Source organism: Clupea harengus, chromosome 13 (genome assembly GCF_900700415.2).
Source record: "Clupea harengus chromosome 13, Ch_v2.0.2, whole genome shotgun sequence".
In the NCBI taxonomy this organism is placed as follows: Eukaryota; Metazoa; Chordata; class Actinopteri; order Clupeiformes; family Clupeidae; genus Clupea; species Clupea harengus.
This window is the reverse complement of record NC_045164.1, coordinates 20054259-20075194: the sequence shown is the minus strand read 5'-3', so window position 1 is coordinate 20075194 and position 20936 is coordinate 20054259. Positions and strand designations below refer to the sequence as shown.

Here is a 20936-nt window from a genome sequence, read left to right as displayed (position 1 = left end):
AGTTGATCCAACCGATGTTGGAGGAGGAGTCTGGCGCGTGGGGTTCTGTTGATACCAGAGACGTTATAGTGAGATTGACAGGTCAACAAACCAATCATGCCACTAGCAAGCTGTTTACCTTGTAAGTAGTAGCATGCTAACATTAGATAGGGGCTCAGACACCTCGCAAATCCTATCAGATGTATTTTTCAGTTACAATAAAGGGGTTTTTACATTGTACAGTGTCTATTTCTCTGTAACTTTAAAAAAATCTAAGCAAAAAAAAGTCAAACAAACAACTTTTAGGTACAAATACGACCATCATAAATTATGATAAGTGTGACTTTGGTACAGTGGGTAGAGGAGTCGGTTAGTAATTGCAAGGTTGTTAGTTTGATTCCCTTCACCTCCTTACCAAGTGTAGTTTTAAATTTCCTAGTAAGTCGCTTTGAATAAAAGCGTCTGCTAAATGACTAAATGTAAATCTATTAATAAGAAATTCAATAAATTGAAGCAGTAAAAATAAATTGTGTGTATTTCTCTCTATTCTTATCATGAGTCCACCTTAATCATTTTTACAATAATGATATGCTATGGTGTACTAATAACACTGTCATATAATTATGAGTGCTTTGTTCTCCGCATCGCCGACACTACAAAAATGTACCACTCACAAAAAAGCGCAAGACAGTCAATGCTCGGCTGTGGTGTTTGCAATCAATGGCTTTAGAGGGTCTTGTAAATAAATGATTCCTTGTCGGCTGAATCGGTAGCGCTCATACAAGAACTCATCATGATCGAATAACGGATCTTGGCGATCGCGAAGAACTCTCTCTCTATGAAACGCTAATCTAACTAATATCCCTCCTTGGTCAATGGGATCTCTCCTTTTTCCGGGGGTGTGGCAAGCTTATCCAGCTTCACTTAATTTAGCCTGCGCTGGAGCAGGTTCAAGTTTAAGTTGCTTCCACGAACCGAAAAGAGGGACTTATATTATCTCATCCTGAAAATGATCTCGGTAACTCGCTAAACGAGTTGCGACGAACGGGCCCAGGGAAAAAGGAGAGATCCCATTGACCAAGGAGCGATATTAGATAGATTTTTTTTCTTACACACACATACATAACACAGTTCACATCAAACACCCCTCATGCCATCACTGAATTAAGAAGGCAATAAGGACAAGTGGCTAGTGAAATGCCTAACTAGGCGTGTGTGTGTGTGTGTGTCTGTGTGAGTCCAATGCCCCTCTCCCGCTCTTGCAGGACAATGTGCGTCAAACCCAAATCCAGTGCGAAGCGGTGAGAATGGGGAATTCTTTTAGTCATGTGTCTTTTACTGAAATAATGGGACTGCATGTGTGATGTGAGTTGAGATTGTAATAGAATGGGCCTCGCCCCACAGAGCTTTGGATTTGTTGCTTGGCCCTTGTGGCGTTTGTAACTTTCCATGGTGCCGTGAATAAAGCTGCAGTCTCACACCTGTGTTGCCTGAAGGGTTTACCACATGGTGTTCATCTCTGTACTTAACATGGACTGCTCCACCGGCCTTTACCAAGTGTACGTATGTAGACACACACACACACACACACACACACGTCTCTCTTTAGCAGATCGCCATCCTAGTGTGTGTTAATCGTGTGTATCACGCACTCTTCTATGATGGTGTGAATTAGACACAACTATAATGTCTGTCTGTTTATCAAATGTTTTATCGTCTCAACAAAAGCACAGGTGTATCAGTCTTTTAATTTCACAAAATCCTTTGATGAAGAAAGGAAAAAGAAAATCAACATAATTCAGTTATCTAACCGATCATCTTTGAATCTTCAGGATTCATTCCATTCCACCCACCCAATCAGTGTCATCTGGCCCGACATGCCAATGGCCACAGACCACACACCCACTGTTTATATCACACCTGTGCTCAGTCGTGTCCATGACAACTGATGGGCCAGAAAAGACACGTGAGCACATTCAGAACAGACCCTTAAAGTTCACTTCTTCAGTCCAATCATCGTCCAATCAGAGAAAGCTTCAGCCCTATGTGACAACTACCCAGAATTCACTCCTCCCCCATACTAACACGCACCTGGCAGCACCTGACCCCCCCCCCCCCCCCCCCCCCCCCCGCCCCATCACTTTTCATATTCTTGATAGAAACCAGCCAAGACTAGTTTGGTCATATGTCTGTTAGTCACGTGTCTTTCACTGAAATAATGGGACTGCATGTGGGATGTGAGTTGAGTTTGTAATAAGAATGGGCCTTTCCCTACAGAGCTTTGGATTTGTTGCTTGGCCCTACTTCTACACATACTTAGTTCTTGGTCTACTTAACTTTCTACTCTGTCCTTTGGTCATATGTCTGTTAGTCATCTGTCTTTCACTGAAATAATGGGACTGCATGTGTGACGTGAGAAAGAAATGGTGTGACGGATAGGTGCATTTAGGTGTACACATACTTGTACACATACGTAGTTCTTGGTCTACTTAACTTTCTACTCTGTTCTTTCTTTTAGTCTCACTATGGGTCAAGTTCTGTCATTATGTCATCAACACATTTTCCTACCGATCACAATTGAGACCGCCCATAAAACAACACTTTTCACCTAAACTGAAAAAAATAATGATTGATTAGTAATGACACATGATTTGGATATTTTAATGTCTGGGAACATTTGGGGATTAAACGGGTTAAGTGAGGTCAGCACCAAAGACTTATTCACCAAACTGTGAAATAATTTCCAACAAAACCACACAATGGTCTCTCCTCACAGTATCCTCACAGTTATAATGTACAGTATGTTCAGTTCAGTTTAATTTCTGCTACACACAGACACAGAGAAACACACTCCTCCCTCTGACTCACACATACAAACTTGCTTACAGGAAACAGGGAGTAGTTTATTTCCTGGCATCCGATATCCACTTATAGGGAACTGTTCTGTAGACGTGGCGTACATGTATATTAGAGTATCACGCACTGGAATCCAGACACACTCTGCTTTGAAGACTGATTCATTCCAACCGTTGCACCAGTGGAATCTAAAGGATGGCCGCTCAACCTGAAAACGAGGTATGACATTTTAATTCATTACGCAGTGAAAGGGTTTAATTCATCCTTAAAATTAACTGAATAAGAAAAATGAAGGAAAAAATGAAAATTCAAAACAAACCGCAACAAATTTGTAATCCTTGTCTCAACAGAACCCAATCCGAGTCCGAAAGAATGCGAAGGGATTCGAGGAACATTATGTATGTAGGGAACATATCGTTATAGATGATATGGAGAGGAGGAACTGGCCCATGAGGCTTAAAACAGTGGCTCAACCAAATGAACAACCACGTATGGGCGTAGTTCCACATTATCCTCGACCTGTAGAGTTCCATTGTTCAATAGTATCTCACGTCACAACTACAGATGGTATGACAGGGATTCGGGACCTCACAGGATTTCGTGGAGGGGATAGGAGACTCTTGTGGTGGGGGACACTGATTGGTGAAGACGAGATCACTACTGCAGAGGAGAGGTACCTGGAGAAACTCTTCCCTAAACGGAGTCCAGAAGAGAGAGAGCGACAGAAGCCTTTCCTGCATGAATTCACCACCTCTCCTGTGTTTACGGATGGCTCTCGCTATGGAAACTTCCGGTTCACTTTCTCACTGGCTGATGTTATGAACGCGTACAGAAGCCAGTTCTGTGGAGAAGAAGAGCCTGTCCTTAGAGTTTATGAGACTGTAACCTACACGCAGGAGGTCATGTATGTTGTGCTGATTCATAGCCCTGATGTTCATGATTATGATGATTACCCAGTGTGTGCTTACAAGGATGGAGAGATCATCTGGCATGCTCAAGCCATCTCTCAAACACACAGCTATAGACTGATTGAAAACAGAGATGAGAAACAAGTAGAAGCCGTAGAATATGGGGATTTCGAATTTTATGTGTGGGATCACATGAGCCTGGCCTTTCACATGCCAGAAGGTACAATTCTAGAATTCTCTTTGGAGACGCTTCTGGAGGCTCTCACTGCGTGTGATATTGGACACATAAAACTGAATGATTTCATTGGCAGAGAGAGAGCAGAAGAGATCATTCAGGAAATGAAGGCCAATGCATAACATGAGCTTTAGAGTCCCAGGGCCCTAATTTAATTGGCAACGAGCAAAGTCCTCCGCGCATGACCTGAAGCTACTTTAATATAATTTAGCCAATTTAATACCATGTAAATGTGAGTGTATTTTTGACTGTATTATTGAGTTTCTTTAAAAATTATTAGGTGTGTGGTTGTAGGTTCATTTGTGTTATTACACCTTAAAGTGTTTGGTGGAGATAAGTTTGCTTTTTGTTGTGTGTAAGTTTGAAAGATAGGCTTTCCCTTTCTGCTACTGAGGTCTTATGACTGCAATATGAATATTGGTGCAAACACAAATTCCTTGTCCTAACAGAACAGGAGAAACATATTAGCAGGACCATGGGGACCTCTTTTAGGTAGTCATAAGCCACAATGTAACATTTTAAACAGTAGCAGGAAGGATGCTGACATACATAATTGACATCATGGTACGGAGCATGTGATGACAACTGAAAGACAGTTTTTTTACCACTCAGACACGTCTCTCTTAAGCACACCGCCATCTTTATGTGTATTAATCATGTGTATCATGCCCTTTTCTGTAATAGTGTGAATTTGACACAACTATAATATCTGTCTGTTTATTAAATGTTTTATCGTCTCAACAAAAGCACAGGTCTATCAGTCTTTTTATTTCACAAAATCACTTGATGAAGAAAGGAAAAAGAAATTCAACATAATTCAGTTGTCTTTAACGGACTGGCATAACCAGTCTTCTTTGAATCTTCAGGATTCATTCCATTCCACCCACCCAATCAGTGTCATCTGACCCGACATGCCAATGGCCACAGACCACACACCCAATGTTTACATCACACCTGTGCTCAGTCGCGTCCATGACAACTGATGAGGCAAGAACAAACACGTGAGCACATTCAGCCGGGGAAACTCAGATCGTTCTGGGATAAAAAATTTCATGTAGTTGTTAAAAATAAAGCACTCAGAAAGCCCAGTTTATGAAGTAGAACCAGAGGATGGCCCGGGGCGCACCAGAGTGCTTCAGCAGAACCAGAGGATGGCCCGGGTCGCACCAGAGTGCTTCATCAGAACCTGTGACTCCCCTGTGACTTCCTGCCCCGCGAGACACACAATCCTCAAAAGAGAAGAGGTGAGAGAAACACAAAGAGAAGAAGACGCTGACAACACAGAATGCAGAACCCGAGTCTTCATCTGACTGGGAAGAGGACGACTGGCGATGCTTCTCTGGATTGGCCCCAAGTGGAGTAAATAGATGTTTTTCGTAGTGCACAATGACTTCCACTATTTAACACATGACATTAAGATGAGATATGTGTCTTGAATGATGGAATGATGGAATGTCGGGACGATATTTAATTTAGAAGGGGAGAGTGTAGCATAATGTGGAATTTTTGTCTTTACTTTACTTTCCAAATGTGAAGTAGAGTGTTGAGCGGGAGAGGCAGTAACCAGGAGAATGTGTTCAAGTCCAAAAGGTGCAGATTTATTAAAGTTGCCGGCAGGTCACAGACAATACGAACATTTAACATTTAACATTTAACATCAATAACTTTGTCAAAACCAACAAAAAGGTACTAATGATACAGACTAGCAGTTATAGCTTCATTCTCAAAAGCAACAGGTATCCTCTCACGTCAGAGGTCCTAACTCTTACTTTAGTCCCTTTCCATGATCTTGTGGCCTTTTGTTTTTCTATTGTTCTGTGTAGTTACAACTAGTAGCCTGTAGATGGCAGTGAAATACCATAAATAAGGCAGATTCTCGTCAATTAGCAGGAGCTCGAAGGTGGAACGTAAGAGAGTTGAGAGAGAACGAAGAAACCAGACGTGATTCTGTCAATGTGAGCTGTAATTCTATAAAGAGTTCAAATAATTAAAGAAAATTTTCCCAGCACGCTGTTGAGAGCATTACTTTCTTCAAGTGCGCAACACATACATGGCTTCATCAGTAGCAGGAGGGATGCTGACATACATAATTGACACCATGGGATGGAGCATATGATGACAACAACTGAAAAACGTTTTACCACACACACACGTCTCTCTTTAGCAGACCGCCATCATTGTGTGTGTTAATCTTGTGTATCATGCGCTCTTCTGTGATAGTGTGAATTTGACACACAACTCTAATGTCTGGTACATGGTACTCATCTCTGTATTTAACATGGACTGCTCCACCGGCCTTTACCAAGTGTACATGTAGACACACACACACACACACACACACATACACACACACACACACACACACACACACACACACACACACACTCACACGTCTCAATTTAGGAGACCGCCATACTTGTGTGTTAATCATGATAATGATATGATAATGTGTTTACTGAGAAGTTTGGCGAAAAAGACTGACTGAAAAGACTCTTATAACAAAGCAATGAAAAGTAATGAGTTCAGAGTTAACAGAATAAGGGAAGTGTGAGATTCTATATGATTGCACCACAGGTCAAAGGTCACGCCTGTTCCAGTCAAGACAAGCTACCTGTGAACACAGTGGAGTAAATAGATGGTTGTCGTAGTGCACCATGAAGACTTCCACTGTTTAACACATGACATTAAGATGAGATATGTGTGATGTGAAATCTGTCATCAGATATGTGTCTTGAATGATGGACTCTAACCTGTAAGTGATCAAACTGTTGATGACAGAATGAACTGAGACCGGAAATGTCGGGACGACATTTAATTAAGCAGGGGAGAGTGTAGCATAATGTGGCAGACCCCCCATTTTTGTCTTTTCTTTGGTCCCTTTCCATGATCTTGTGGCCTTTTGTTTTTCTAATAATATGTGTAGTTACATCTTGTAGCCTATAGATGGCAGGATAAGACCATATTCTCGTCAGTTAGCATGAGCTCGAAAGTGGAGAGTTGAGAGAGAGAACGAAGAAACCAGACGTGGTTCTGTGAATATGAGCAGTAATTCTGTAAAGAGTTCAAATAATTGAAGAAAACTTTCCCAGCACGCTGTTGAGAGCATTACTTTCTTCAAGTGTGCAACACATACATGGCTTCATCAGTAGCAGGAAGGAACCTGACAAACATAATTGACACCATGGGATGGAGTATGTGATGACAACACAAGTTTTTTTTTACCACACACACACACACACGTCTCTCTTCAGCAGACTGCAATCCTTGTGTGTGTTAATCATGTGTCTCATGTGCTAACAAAATCACTTGATGAAGAAAGGAAAAAGAAAGTCACCATAATTCAGTTGTCTTTAATGTACTGGTATAACCAGTCTTCTTTGAATGTCCAAGACTCATCTATTCCACCCACCCAATCAGTGTCATCTGACCTGAGAAGCCAATGGCTACAGACCCCCCCCCCCCCCCCCATAACATGAATCAAAACTTGAGCCGTACTCAAAGTACTCACAAAACTAGTCAAACAGTATTCACTTATCTAATCACAGTATTCACTTGACCTCATCAGGTAAGTTCTCCTTCTCTCACCTTCCCTCTCCAGGAATGAGGCACCCTTTAAATAATGCTGCCCTTTGGGCTAAATTGGACAAATCAACCTAAATCAATCATAAACAAGTCTGTTTATTAAATGTTTTATCGTCTCAACAAAAGCACAGGTGTATCAGTCTTTTTATTTCACAAAATCACTTGATGAAGGAAGGGAAAAAAAAACACAAGAAAAATGAACCAAGAGACAGGACGGGGCAGATAATCAAGGGCAGGGCGTGATGAGTCAGACACAAGGAGACAAAGGTAAACAAACACAAAACCGAAGAACACATGACAACACAAGGAAAATGAACTACGAAACAGGACGGGCCTTGACACCGGTCTTCTCTGAATGTCTAGGATTCATCCATTCCACCCACCCAATCAGTGTCATCCGACCTGACATGCCAATGGCCACAGACCACACACCCACTGTTTACATCACACCTGTGCTCAGTTGCGTCCATGACAACTGATGAGGCCAGAATAAACACCTGAGCACATTCAGATCAGACCCTTAAAGTGCACTTCCTCAGTGCAATCACCTTCCAATCAGAGAGATTCAACTCTGTGCGACAACTACCCAGAATTCACTCCTCCCCCTACTAAAACATATCTGACAGCACCCAACCCCCAACACTTTTCCTATTCTTGATAGAAACCACCCAAAACTAGTTTGGTCATATGTCTGTTAGTCATGTGTTATGAAAGAGTACAGCACACAGTTCTGTGGAGGAGCACACCCTGTCCTTAGAGTTTATGAGACTGTAATCTACAGGCAGGAGGTCATGTACGTTGTGCTGATTCATAGCCCTGATGTTCATGATTATGATAAAGATTACCCAGAATTGGGGGATAATGATGAGGGTGTGTGTGCTTACAGGGATGGAGAGATCATCTGGCGTGCTCAAGCCATCTCTCAAACACACCGCTTTAGTTGATTGAAGACATGGTTGAGAGACAAGTTAGCGTAGAAGGTGGGTTTGACGTATATTATCGGTGGGATCATGTGACCCTGGCCTTTCACATACCAGAAGATCAAAATCAAAAGTATTCCCTTTGGAGACGCTTCTGAAGTCTCTCACTGCGTGTGGTGGTGCAGTCAATAATCTGAACCCTGTAATTGGCAAAGCGGAAGCAGAAAAGATAGTTCGGGAAATGAAGGCCAATGCATAACATGAGCTTTAGAGTCCCTGGGCCCTAATTTCATTGGCAACGAGCAAAGTCTGCGCATGACCTGAAGCTACTTTAATCATTTAGCTAATTTCATACCATGTAAACATGAGTGTATTGTTGACTGAATTGTTGAGTGTTTTCTTTAAAAATTATTATGTATATGGTTGTAGGTTAATTTGTATTATTACACCTTAAAGTGTTTGGTGGAGATAAGTTTTCTTTTTGCTGTGTGTAAGCTTGAAATATATGCTCCTCCATTCTGCTCCTGAGGTCTTATGACTGCAATATAATATTTCCCCTATTAATTTGTCCTATTCTTGATCAAAACTAGTTTGGTCATATGTCTGTTAGTCATGTGTCTTTGACTGAAATAATGGGACTGCATGTGTGACGCTAAAGGTTATATATAAGAGCGCTGTTCACCTTAAAAGGAAGGTGTCATCTGAAGTTGAAAACTCTCTAAGCCTATTTCTCCGGATATTTCTGTATATGTATTCCTGTTTGCCTTGTATGAAGGGAACAAACTTTTCAATTACGAATTAAAAGAGCTATCTCCAGTCTGCTTAAGAGATAAAGAAACAAGAGTCAGAGATACTCCTGTGTTATTTTTCTGTGGGGTTGAGACAAACTTTTTACAATGGGTAAAACACAGATAATTGTAGTCATAATTTATGTAATTAAAGATTTCGCATTACTGAGATGCCTTGACCCGGAACCAGTAGGGGACTGATCACCCCAGGGAAATTCCCTGGCCTCAACCTCCTCACCAAACGAGTGAGACGGGGGCCCTCTGGTCGGGCTCGGGTTGACTCAGCATTGCGATCTCAAGAACAAATAATGAGAAGGTAAAATGGAAAGTAAGAATGAGAAGGTCAATGGGAAGGTAAGAAGAAGAAGAAGAAGAAGAAGAAAGTGAGAAGGTAAAATAGAAAGTAATAATGAGAAGGTAAAATGGAAAGTAAGAATAAGAAGGTCAGTGGGAAGTTAAGAAGAAGAAGAAAAAGAAAGTGAGGAAAGTGAAGTGTTAAAATAGAAAGTAAGAAGAAAGAGACATCTAAAAGCAAGTCTAAAAGAGTCTGAAACAGGAGAGATATTTAAAAATACAGATTATGTTTCAAAAACATGCCTTACAAACTTATTAGGAAGAGATGTGATGTGGGTTGGGCATTAGAATTGTTCCAACAATACATGGGTTTTAGAATAAATTAAACAATGGTGTGTCAAAGAAATGGTGTCCCAAAATATTACTATGTATAGAATTTACACTGTTTAGCCCCAAAAAGATTTAAAGAGAAATTGAAGCCTCTCACACTAACTACATTAACCTAGACTGATGCATTGGACTAACACATGCTGGGTGGGGGTTGAGTGCTGGCTCAAAAGAATATGCTGTTCCTCCAGATAAGAAGATCTGTAAACAACATACCCTGGCGTTGTTAAGATTTTTAGCAGAAACAAGGCCACAAAATTAGCAGCTGTGGTCCAGTAAAGTAAAGCTATCTTAAAAAAGCACCTCAGCCACAGACAAAGAAATAAATTATGTATTTTCTGAGAAACTAGAAAGATTTTCTATCTAACTTCTGTAGATAATGGATTCCTAACCACGCGTTAGAAACACAAATGTTGCAGAGTTTACTTAATTCTCAGCCCATGTCAGAAGGAGATATTATTAAAAGGCCTGAAGATGAAAAGCAGGCATTTGAACAGATAAAACAACTGTTGGTCAGTTCTGCTGTCCTAGCACATCCATGACATGACAAAGCCATTCGTACAAACTGTAGATTTAAAAAAAAAAAAAAAAAAAAAGGTTATGCATAAGTGGGGACTTAAAGTTGATACCAGTGGCATACTAGCCAACACGGCTTGATCCAGTAGCCCAAGCAATGTCTGAATGTTTACAAGCAGTAGTGGCTGCAGCCTTGGCGGTGCAGGCCTCTGCTCCTATTGTACTAAACAGACAATTACACTGAAAGTTCTACATGCTTATTTCTTTTAAATTTTTATTTTTGCTCTCGCAGCCTCATATCACTATTGAGCGCTGCGTGACATTTAACCCAGTTACACTTTTACTTACGGCAGAAGACAGATAAAAACTATGGCAGCCAGAGCTGACCTAAGAGATATGCCTTTTCCAGAAGCTGATTTAACTATTGTTTGCTGATGGTTCAAGCAAATAAACCTTGAACGCATAGCCACTACTTCCACACTATTCCACACAGGCAGCAGAACTAGTTGCACTGATTGCGCACACACATGCAAAAGACCCGGTTTCATTGGGCAACCAAAAAGCAGACAAGGCCACAAACCAGGTTGCACTACAACAACCATCTGACACGAACACAATTGAAGAATTAGATCTCACAATACTAAAAGATATGCTGCAATATTGAGCCATGATGAAAACATGCCTCAATAAGTGGGGATAGTAAGCATATATTTGTACTTCGTATATATATATTTTTACTTCTGATTTATATTTTATGAGAAAGATATTTAATCATTCATTATTGATTTTATTGAGTTAAATCGAAACGAAAGAAAGAAATATTGTCTAGCCATAAACAATCACTGTTCATACAACCCCCAGTCAGCAGGACTGGTAGAAAAGAATGAACCGACCTATTAAAAGCAATTTGAGAATCTTAGAGTGAAATTAGTGAAACCAAGCATGTATGTTGTTATCACTGTTTGAAATGATGTGTGGAAGAATCTACACTGCCTAAACTCTCAAACCATTTGCTGAAACAGACTAAGAGACTGAATATACATTTGCAGAATATATGGCAAAAATGTGAATTAGCAAAATGCTCTCAGAACTCTCTGCTTCACAGGAACCTGTGAGGCTGAAACCAAGGTTGGGCCAGGAGATTGGGTACTAATCAACAGCCTCAAAAGGAAACACTGCCACTTGCACAAGTGGGACAAACCATATCAAGTGCTACTGTCAACATCTAACACATTGTAAACGAGTAAGCCTTCCTTAGAAAGAGACAGAGGATAGGAGCTGTCTTCCTCTACAGTTTTCCAAGGACGGGCCACTGTGACAGAAGTCCAGCTACAAAGGGGATTCTTTGCGTTAGGCAATTTTTCGTCTCAAACCTGGTGAAGAAAACTACACTTCAGTGGGGTAAAAGAGCCTAGTGGATACTGGGAGGGAGGGGCGGTCCTATCTCTGTGAAGTCATGGGGAGTAACAAGGGAAAAATGAAACAATGTGTGGAACTTTTGATAATAACTGTACTGCTCTACATTTTGGGACTGTTAACATATTGATCACAACAGGCACCGGTCTTGGTCAAATATCCGCGATGGGGCCTACCTAAAGATCATCCGTGGTGGGGGAACCAGACTGCCCAAACACACTTTCAACAAAGAGACTGTTTACAATATCCTGCCCAGTAATATTCAACAGCCGACGTGTTCTACAGGATGCCTGATGGGGAACAGGGCCTTCAAGGACACAGCAAAGAGGCCTTGTTCGAATGTTATCTGAAGCCTAGGCGAGATAATGACACACACAGTCGACACCCACTATGTTGGCCTACAAATGCAAAGTATACAAATGTGTGATGAGAATTATGATGACATTTTAAATGATTAACTTATGATGATATGGAGTGATGCTCAGTAATGATCTATGTTCCGAAAATCCATGTGATGAAGCTCAGATTGATGATTTTGAGGTTATCCATTGAAATTGATATGATGGTGTGAGTGTGATGGTGTGAATTTGACACAACTATTATGTCTGTCTGTTTATTAAATGTTTTATCGTCTCAAGAAAAGCACAGGTGTATTAGTATTTTAATTTCACAAAATCACTTGATGAAGAAAGGAAAAAGAAAGTCAACATAATTCAGTTATCTTTAACGTACTGGTATACAATGTTCCCTCTAATTTTTTTCAGCACTGAGCAAAAATATATTTTTTTTGAGCGCACATTTCAGCACTGTGAGCAATTCGCAACCACGCGACCTGCCGAAAATGAGCATGAGCCTGCGTTAGCCATAGGGGATTCAAAGAGATGACAGCAAATGCATCAATATGTCTACAAGGTATATATATATTATATATTTATTCAATATCCTTTATAATGACTGGACTTTGGGAACATTTTAATGATGGTGTTTTACCAGTCAGTTTAGTTGAACTTAAAGTATTTTTGGTTGAACTTCAATAAGGTTTAGGGAGGTTATGACTGGTTCACTGGTTATGACTGAAAATGATATACTGTATATAAAAAATAAAAGTATCCAAGGTGTTTAGTCATTTCTTAGCAGGTACAACATTTAAGTGGAACTTCATTGAACGAAAAATGCTAATGCAGTGCTTAACAATAATTATAGGCATATTAAATTGACATGGTGTCATTTTCCCTAAAGGTAGCCTATATAAACAATTTAATAACGGGAGTGGTTTGCAACAAACTAGGCTACAAAACATGTAATTTGAATTTCGTTGAGGGAGATAGGCCTATCTGGCTATGTGGCTCATCTTGTCTGCAGGCCTATGGAAGACACATCTCTCTGAAGAACAGCATCTGAAAAACAGGTTAACCAAAAGAGAAACACAATCATCATTACATGAAACAACTGCAAGTCTGTATTAAAACAGAATTAACCTACATGATTCAATGACTAAACATATGTCAAAATGTTGTTGCAGTAATCAAAATTACTAATTGAAAATATTGGAAATTTCTACCTCAAATCTTCTGTCGCCTGTCTTTGTCCCCTTTCCAGTGGTTGTAGACCTTGTCAAGGTCTATAGGACCCTCTTTTTGCCTTGATTTAATTCTCATCAGTTGGTCCAAATGGAAAACTTCAAGGCGGTTAATGGCATCAATGATGTTTTCTGCAGTGCATCCTGAAAGTTGAATGATTCCAGCAAAAACTGTCTTGTAACTGAAATCAGTTTGCTCCCGAAACTTAATGTAAAGCACAATCATCTTATGCACCGAGATATCGGTACTTTCATCCACAATTAGCTTATCATCTCAGCCTGCACAACTGAGTTGATACACAAATTCAAAAGCATCATTTTTGCTGCTCTCCAACTCTGAGGTAGGTCGACGTATTTTGCCATATAACCGTGTATATATCCTGAACTGAAAACATGGACATGTTGGTGTTAATTGCTAGCATCACGTTGTCGATCAATATTTGTATTTGTTCAGGGTCAGATCGTGCTCTCTGAATTCGTCTCTCTCGGGATTCATTAGTTTCGGTGAGAATTTCTTTTCGCCATGGTAGCCTATAACTGCTGGAGCAGGGCCCGCCAAGAGTAGCCTAAAGGATACTTTGTATGTAAACATTCTAACGTACATCCGGCTTGGTTGTCAGACATGTCAGTATTTTAAATGTTTATTACCTAGCCTAAATCGCCTTTGATGTTCAGATTTTTACGCGGTCTGAAAAATGTGCGCGGTCTGAAAGATCTATTGCGCGGCCACCCGTGAGGGCAGCTTAGAGGGAACATTGGTAGACACACACACACACACACACACACGTCTCTCTTTAGCAGACCGCCATCCTTGTGTGTGTTAATCATGTGTATCACATGCTCTTCTGTGATGGTGTGAATTTGACACAACTATAATGTCTGTCTGTTTATTAAATGTTTTATCGTCTCAACAAAAGCACAGGTGTATCAGTCTTTTTATTTCACAAAATCACTTGATGAAAAAGAAAGTAAACATAATTCAGTTATCTTTAATGTACTGGTATAACCGGTCTTCTTTGATTGTCCAGGATTTATCCATTCCACCCACCCAATCAGTGTCATCTGGCCTGACATGCCAATGGCCACAGACCACACACCCACTGTGCTCAGTCGTGTCCATGACAACTGATGAGGCCAGAACAAACACGTGAGCACATTCAGAACAGACCCTTAAAGTTCACTTCTTCAGTACAATCATCGTCCAATCAGAGAAAGCTTCAGCCCTATGTGACAACTATCCAGAATTCACTCCTCCCCCATACTAACACGCACCTGACAGCACCTGACCCCCCACCCCCCCCCCCCCAATCACTTTTCCTATTCTTGATAGAAACCAGCCAAAACTAGTTTGGTCATATGTGTGTTAGTCATGTATCTTTGCCTGAAATAATGGGACTGTATGTGTGACGTGGGAAAGAAATGGTATGACGGCCAGGTGCATATAGGTGTACACATACTTCTACACATACATAGTTCTTGGTCTACTTAACTTTCTACACCGTTCTTTCTTTTAGTCTCACTTTGGGTCAAGTTCTGTCATTATGTCATCAACACATTATCCTACCGATCACAATTGAGACCGCCCATGAAACACTTTTCACGAAAACTAAAAAAATAATGATTGATTGACACTTGATTTGGATATTTTAATGTCTGGGAACATTTGGGTTAAGTGATGTCAGCACCAAAGACTGATTCACCAAACTGGTGGTTTATTCAGTAAATCCAAATAATTTCCTACAAAACCGCACAATGGTCTCTCAGCTAAGGCCAAATATCCTCACAGTTCAGTATATGTTAAGTTTTGTTTCATTTCTTCTACACACAGACACAGACAAACCTCTCTCTGACTCACACCGAAAAACTTGCATACGGGAAAGAGGAAGTACTTTATTGCCTGGCATCAGCTATCCTCTTCTAGGGACCTGTTCCGTAGGTGTTGCGTACATCTATATAAGAGTACCACACACTGGACCCCAGACACACTCTGCTTTGAAGAATGATTAATTCCTACCGTCGCACCATTAGAATCTTTAGGATGGCCGCTCAACCTAAAAACGAGGTATGACATTTTAATTAATTACGCGGGGAAAGAGTTTAATTAATCTTTATAATTAACTGATTAAGAAAAATGAAGAAAAAAGTGGAAATTCAAAACAAACAGCTACAAATATTGAATCTGTGTCTTAACAGAACCCAATCAAACAGCGATGGAATGTGAGGAGGATCAAGGAAAATTACATTAGTGGGGAACATATGGCTATAGATGATCTGAAGAAGAAACACCGCAACCAGTACACTGCTAAAAAAGTTGCTGAACCAAACAAAATGACTTATATAAACTGCTATCCCGTAGTTCCATACTATCCTCGACCTGTGGCGTTCCATTGTTCAAGAGTATCTTACGTCACGACTACAGATGGTATGAAATGTATTCTGGACCGCAAAGGGTTTAGAAGGGGGGGTAGGAGACCTGGCCTCTTGTGGTGGGGGACTCTGATTGGTGAAAATGAGACCCTTGCTGCAGAGCAGAGGTACCTGGAGAAACTCTTCCCTGATCGGAGTCCAGAAGAGAGAGAGCAACAGGAGCCTTTCCTGCGGAAATTCAGCACCTCTCCTGTGTTTAAGGATGGCTCTCGCTATGGAAACTTCCGGTTCACTTTCTCACTGGCTGATGTTATGAAAGAGTACAGCACACAGTTCTGTGGAGGAGCACACCCTGTCCTTAGAGTTTATGAGACTGTAATCTACAAGCAGGAGGTCATGTACGTGGTGGTGATTCATAGCCCTGATGTTCATGATTTTGATGGTTACCCAGAGTTGGGGGATAATGATGAGGGTGTGTGTGCTTACAGGGATGGAGAGATCATCTGGCGTGCTCAAGCCATCTCTCAAACACACCGCTATAGACTGACTGAAAACAGAGATGACAAACAAGTTAGCGTAGGAGGTGGGTTTAAGGTATTCTATGTGTGGGATCACGTGACCCTGGCCTTTCACATGCCAGAAGGTAAAAATCTAGTATTCCCTTTGGAGACGCTTCTGCAGTCTCTCACTGCGTGTGGTGGTGCAGTAAATTCTCTGAACCCTGTGATTGGCAAAGTGAAAGCAGGAAAGATAGTTCAGGAAAAGAAGGCCGATGCATAACATCAGCTTTAGAGTCCCTGGGCCCTAATTTCATTGGCAATGAGCAAAGTCCTCCGTGCATGACCTGAAGCTACTTTAATCATTTAGCTAATTTGATACCATGTAAACGTGAGTGTATTGTTGACTGTATTGTTGACTGTAGGTGGCCCGGAAGCGCCTCTTCTTCCTGAGGAGACTGAAGAAGTTTGGCATGGATTCAGTCATCCTCACCAATTTCTACAGATGTACAATAGAAAGCATTCTGACTGGGTGCATCACAGTGTGGTATGGGAGCTGCACAGCCAAGGACCGCAAGGCCCTACGTAGTGTGGTCAGGACTGCGGAGTTCATCATCGGTAGGGAGCTCCCAGCCCTGCAGGACACATACCGCACATGATGCCTCAGGAAAACTGGCAGGATCCTAAAGGACTGCTATCATCCAGCCTTCAGACTTTTCACCCCGCTGCTATCTGGAAGGCGGTACCGTAGTATCCGATCTCGCACACGCAGACTGGAGAACAGTTTCTTCCCCAGAGCCATCAGGCTGCTAAATGGACATTGACACACTATCGACACTTTTGCACTCGTCACTTACATACACTGTCACTTTCAAATGACTGCTTGTACTTACACTTACATACTGTCTCTTACACGACAAATACATATATATCAGAATTATTGCACTACCTGCTACTCCCATTTGTCTGTAGTTTAGTTTATTATATGTTACTATATGTGTATTATATGTTATATGTATATATGTTAGTATTATATGTATAGGTTGGTATATGTTTTAGCATATTGTATTGTATATTTATCTTGTATATTTAGTAAGGTTATTATATGTTATTACATGTAAATTATGTGCAGAGTACTTCTACACAGTGTATGTCATGTTATGTTATATTATGTTTGCTATGTTATGCTATAGTAGGTTGTTGTGTGGTGCCTTGTCCTAAGAATTTCAGTGCCCAGTCTGACCCTGTGTCATTCTGTGCATCTGACAATAAAAGACTTGTAACTTGTAACTTATATTGTTGACTGTATTGTTGACTGTATTGTTGACTGTTTTCTTTAAAAAATATTAGGTGTGTGGTTGTAGGTTAATTTGTGTTATTACACCTAAAGTGTTTGGTGGAGATAAGTTTTCTTTTTGCTCTGTGTAAGTTTGAAAGATATGCTCTTCCTTTCTGCTCCTGAGGTCTTATGACTGTAATATGAATTTTGGTGCAGACTATGGGATGAAGCATGTGATGACAACAACTGAAAACAGAAGGATGTATACAGTGCATTGTGACCCCCCCCCCCCCCTATTCATTTTTCTTATTCTTGATAAAAACTAGTTTGGTCATATGTCTGTTAGTCACGTGTCTATTACTGAAATAATGGGACTACATGTGTAACGTGAGTTGAGTTTGTAATAGAATGGGCCTCGCCCCACAGAGCTTTGGATTTGTTTCTTGGCCCTTGTGGCGTTTGTAACTTTCACCGGTGCCGTGAATAAAGCTGCAGTCTCACACCTGTGTCGCCTGTTTCCTGTGCTTTTACCACACTCACACACGTCTCTCTTTAGCAGATCGCCAGATCGCCACACGCACTCACACACACACACACACACACACACGCACTCACACGCACACATAGGCAGACTAAACGGAATAGACTTTGGGGAAGTGTGGTGGCTCTTATGATCGATAGATATTAACCGCAGCCGCCCACGCTACAGACACACACACATCACAACACACACCCACACACTACAGAAGAGTGCGTCATACACATGATTAACACAATGACATGACATGGGTATGAAAGGAAAAGAGGGATATGAGACATTAGTGGAGTAAGATAGAAGGGGAAGAGAGAAAGAAAGAAAGAGAGTGAATGAACAGAGAACCCATCAACAGAGGGACATTTTTTTCATCTGTGTGTGTGTGTATGTGTTTGTGTGTGTGTATGAGTGTTTGTGTGTGTGAGTGTGTCACACCCTTCCTCGGGGCCAGGCAGGCAGCGTAGCAGGCGTGGGGAGCTGGAGGGGGGGGGGGGGGGGGTGCAGATGGGGGCGTCTTCTGCGAAACTGTCAGTGCATTCTCTGTGCATGTGCACCCCATGCGCCCCCACGGAACTCTGGGAATACCCGATTGGGTGACCTCTCTGTACAGCAGCCAACACTAGCACACAACCTCAGCTTAGAGTCAGCGTGAGGGTCAGGGGTCATGTTTAAGAGACTGATGCGGGCAATCTTGAGCAGTCAGAGTTAAGGTTAAGGTCAGAGGTCATGTTTAAGAGACTGACGCAGGCAATCTTGAGCAGGTGCCAGAACTCTCTCTGCCTCTTCATCTGCATCTGCATGACGGTGCCGTCAGCCTCCTTGATGCTCTCCAGCGTGCGCTCAATCTTAGGAAACAGGCCTATGATCTTCTGCTTGTTCAGGAGGATCTTACTACACACACACACACACACACACACACACACACACAAACGCACACGCACACACACACACACACACACACACACACACACACACACACACACACACAAACGCACACGCACACGCACACACACACACACACACACACACACAAACAAACACACATACACATACACACACACACACGCACACAAGCGGGCACACACATAAAAGATGAAAAAAATACAGATTATTATTGCACATATTCCCAGATAAACAAATACACTACAAAAATTGCCGCATACACAGCATAAAGATTGTGCAAAGAGTGTGCCTGCATTAGTGTGTTTGTTTTACCCGAGGTGAGAGTAGAGATCTCTGAGAACTTTATCCTGGTTTGGGAATTACGCATGCAATTGTAGGCGTGCACGTGAAAGTGAAAGTGAAAGTGAAAGTTTGGGTATCCCCCACCACAAGCGGCCAGGTCTCCTATCCCCTCAGCTAAACCCTTTGCAGTTCAGAATACCTTTCATACCTTTTTCAGTCGTGGCGTGAGATACTCTTGACCAGTGAAACGCTACAGGTCGAGGATAATGTGGAACTACGGAATAGCCCCCAGTTATTTCATTTGGTTCAGCCACATTTTTATCAGAGTACTGGTTGCTGTTCCGTAGGTGTTGCGTACATCTATATAAGAGTACCACACACTGGACCCCAGACACACTCTGCTTTGAAGAATGATTCATTCCTACCGTCGCACCATTAGAATCTTTAGGATGGCCGCTCAACCTAAAAACGAGGTATGACATTTTAATTAATTACGCAGTGAAAGAGTTTAATTAATCTTTATAATTAACTGATTAAGAAAAATGAAGAAAAAAGTGGAAATTCAAAACAAACAGCTACAAATATTGAATCTGTGTCTCAACAGAACCCAATCAAACAGCGATGGAATGTGAGGAGGATCAAGGAAAATTACGTTAGTGGGGAACATATGGCTATAGATGATCTGAAGAAGAAACACCGCAACCAGTACACTGCTAAAAAAGTTGCTGAACCAAACAAAATGACTTATATAAACTGCTATCCCGTAGTTCCATACTATCCTCGACCTGTAGCGTTCCATTGTTCAAGAGTATCTCACGTCACGACTACAGATGGTATGAAATGTATTCTGGACCGCAAAGGGTTTAGAAGGGGGGATAGGAGACCTGGCCTCTTGTGGTGGGGGACTCTGATTGGTGAAAACGAGACCCTTGCTGCAGAGCAGAGGTACCTGGAGAAACTCTTCCCTGATCGGAGTCCAGAAGAGAGAGAGCAACAGGAGCCTTTCCTGCGGAAATTCAGCACCTCTCCTGTGTTTAAGGATGGCTCTCGCTATGGAAACTTCCGGTTCACTTTCTCACTGGCTGATGTTATGAAAGAGTACAGCACACAGTTCTGTAGAGGAGCACACCCTGTCCTTAGAGTTTATGAGACTGTAATCTACAAGCAGGAGGTCATGTACGTGGTGCTGATTCATAGCCCTGATGTTCATGATTTTGATGGTTACCCAGAGTTGGGGGATAATGATGAGGGTGTGTGTGCTTACAGGGATGGAGAGATCATCTGGCGTGCTCAAGCCATCTCTCAAACACACCGCTATAGACTGACTGAAAACAGAGATGACAAACAAGTTAGCGTAGGAGGTGGGTTTAAGGTATTCTATGTGTGGGATCACGTGACCCTGGCCTTTCACATGCCAGAAGGTAAAAATCTAGTATTCCCTTTGGAGACGCTTCTGCAGTCTCTCACTGCGTGTGGTGGTGCAGTAAATTCTCTGAACCCTGTGATTGGCAAAGTGAAAGCAGGAAAGATAGTTCAGGAAAAATCTAGAATTCTCTTTGTTGACGCTTCAGGAGTCTTTCACTGCGTGTGATGATGGAGACTATAGCCTGAAC

The 20936-nt window shown here is 41.6% G+C and overlaps 2 protein-coding genes across 2 annotated transcripts; both read left to right on the top strand.

The window, feature by feature from the left end:
• Positions 1-2909: 2909 nt before the first annotated feature.
• On the top strand, positions 2910-4774 carry LOC116223197. Its single transcript, XM_031579075.2, has 2 exons — positions 2910-3054; positions 3186-4774. The coding sequence occupies exons 1-2, from the start codon at positions 3031-3033 to the stop codon at positions 4098-4100; spliced, it is 939 nt and encodes a 312-aa protein (XP_031434935.1). The 5' UTR covers positions 2910-3030; the 3' UTR covers positions 4101-4774.
• Positions 4775-15869: 11095 nt separating this feature from the next.
• LOC116223098 lies at positions 15870-16607 on the top strand. The gene has a single exon (XM_031578555.2). The coding sequence runs from the start codon at positions 15885-15887 to the stop codon at positions 16605-16607; it is 723 nt and encodes a 240-aa protein (XP_031434415.2). The 5' UTR covers positions 15870-15884.
• The last annotated feature ends 4329 nt before the right edge of the window (positions 16608-20936 follow it).

What these genes read in the sequence shown, in the direction of transcription:
- LOC116223197 (XM_031579075.2), top strand. Translation starts at nt 3,031, where the DNA reads ATGGCCGCTCAACCTGAAAACGAG. An exon ending in CCGCTCAACCTGAAAACGAG is followed by an intron (nt 3,055 to 3,185) that starts GTATGACATTTT and finishes TTGTCTCAACAG; the next exon opens with AACCCAATCCGAGTCCGAAA.
- LOC116223098 (XM_031578555.2), top strand. Translation starts at nt 15,885, where the DNA reads ATGAAATGTATTCTGGACCGCAAAGGGTTTAGAAGGGGGGGTAGGAGA.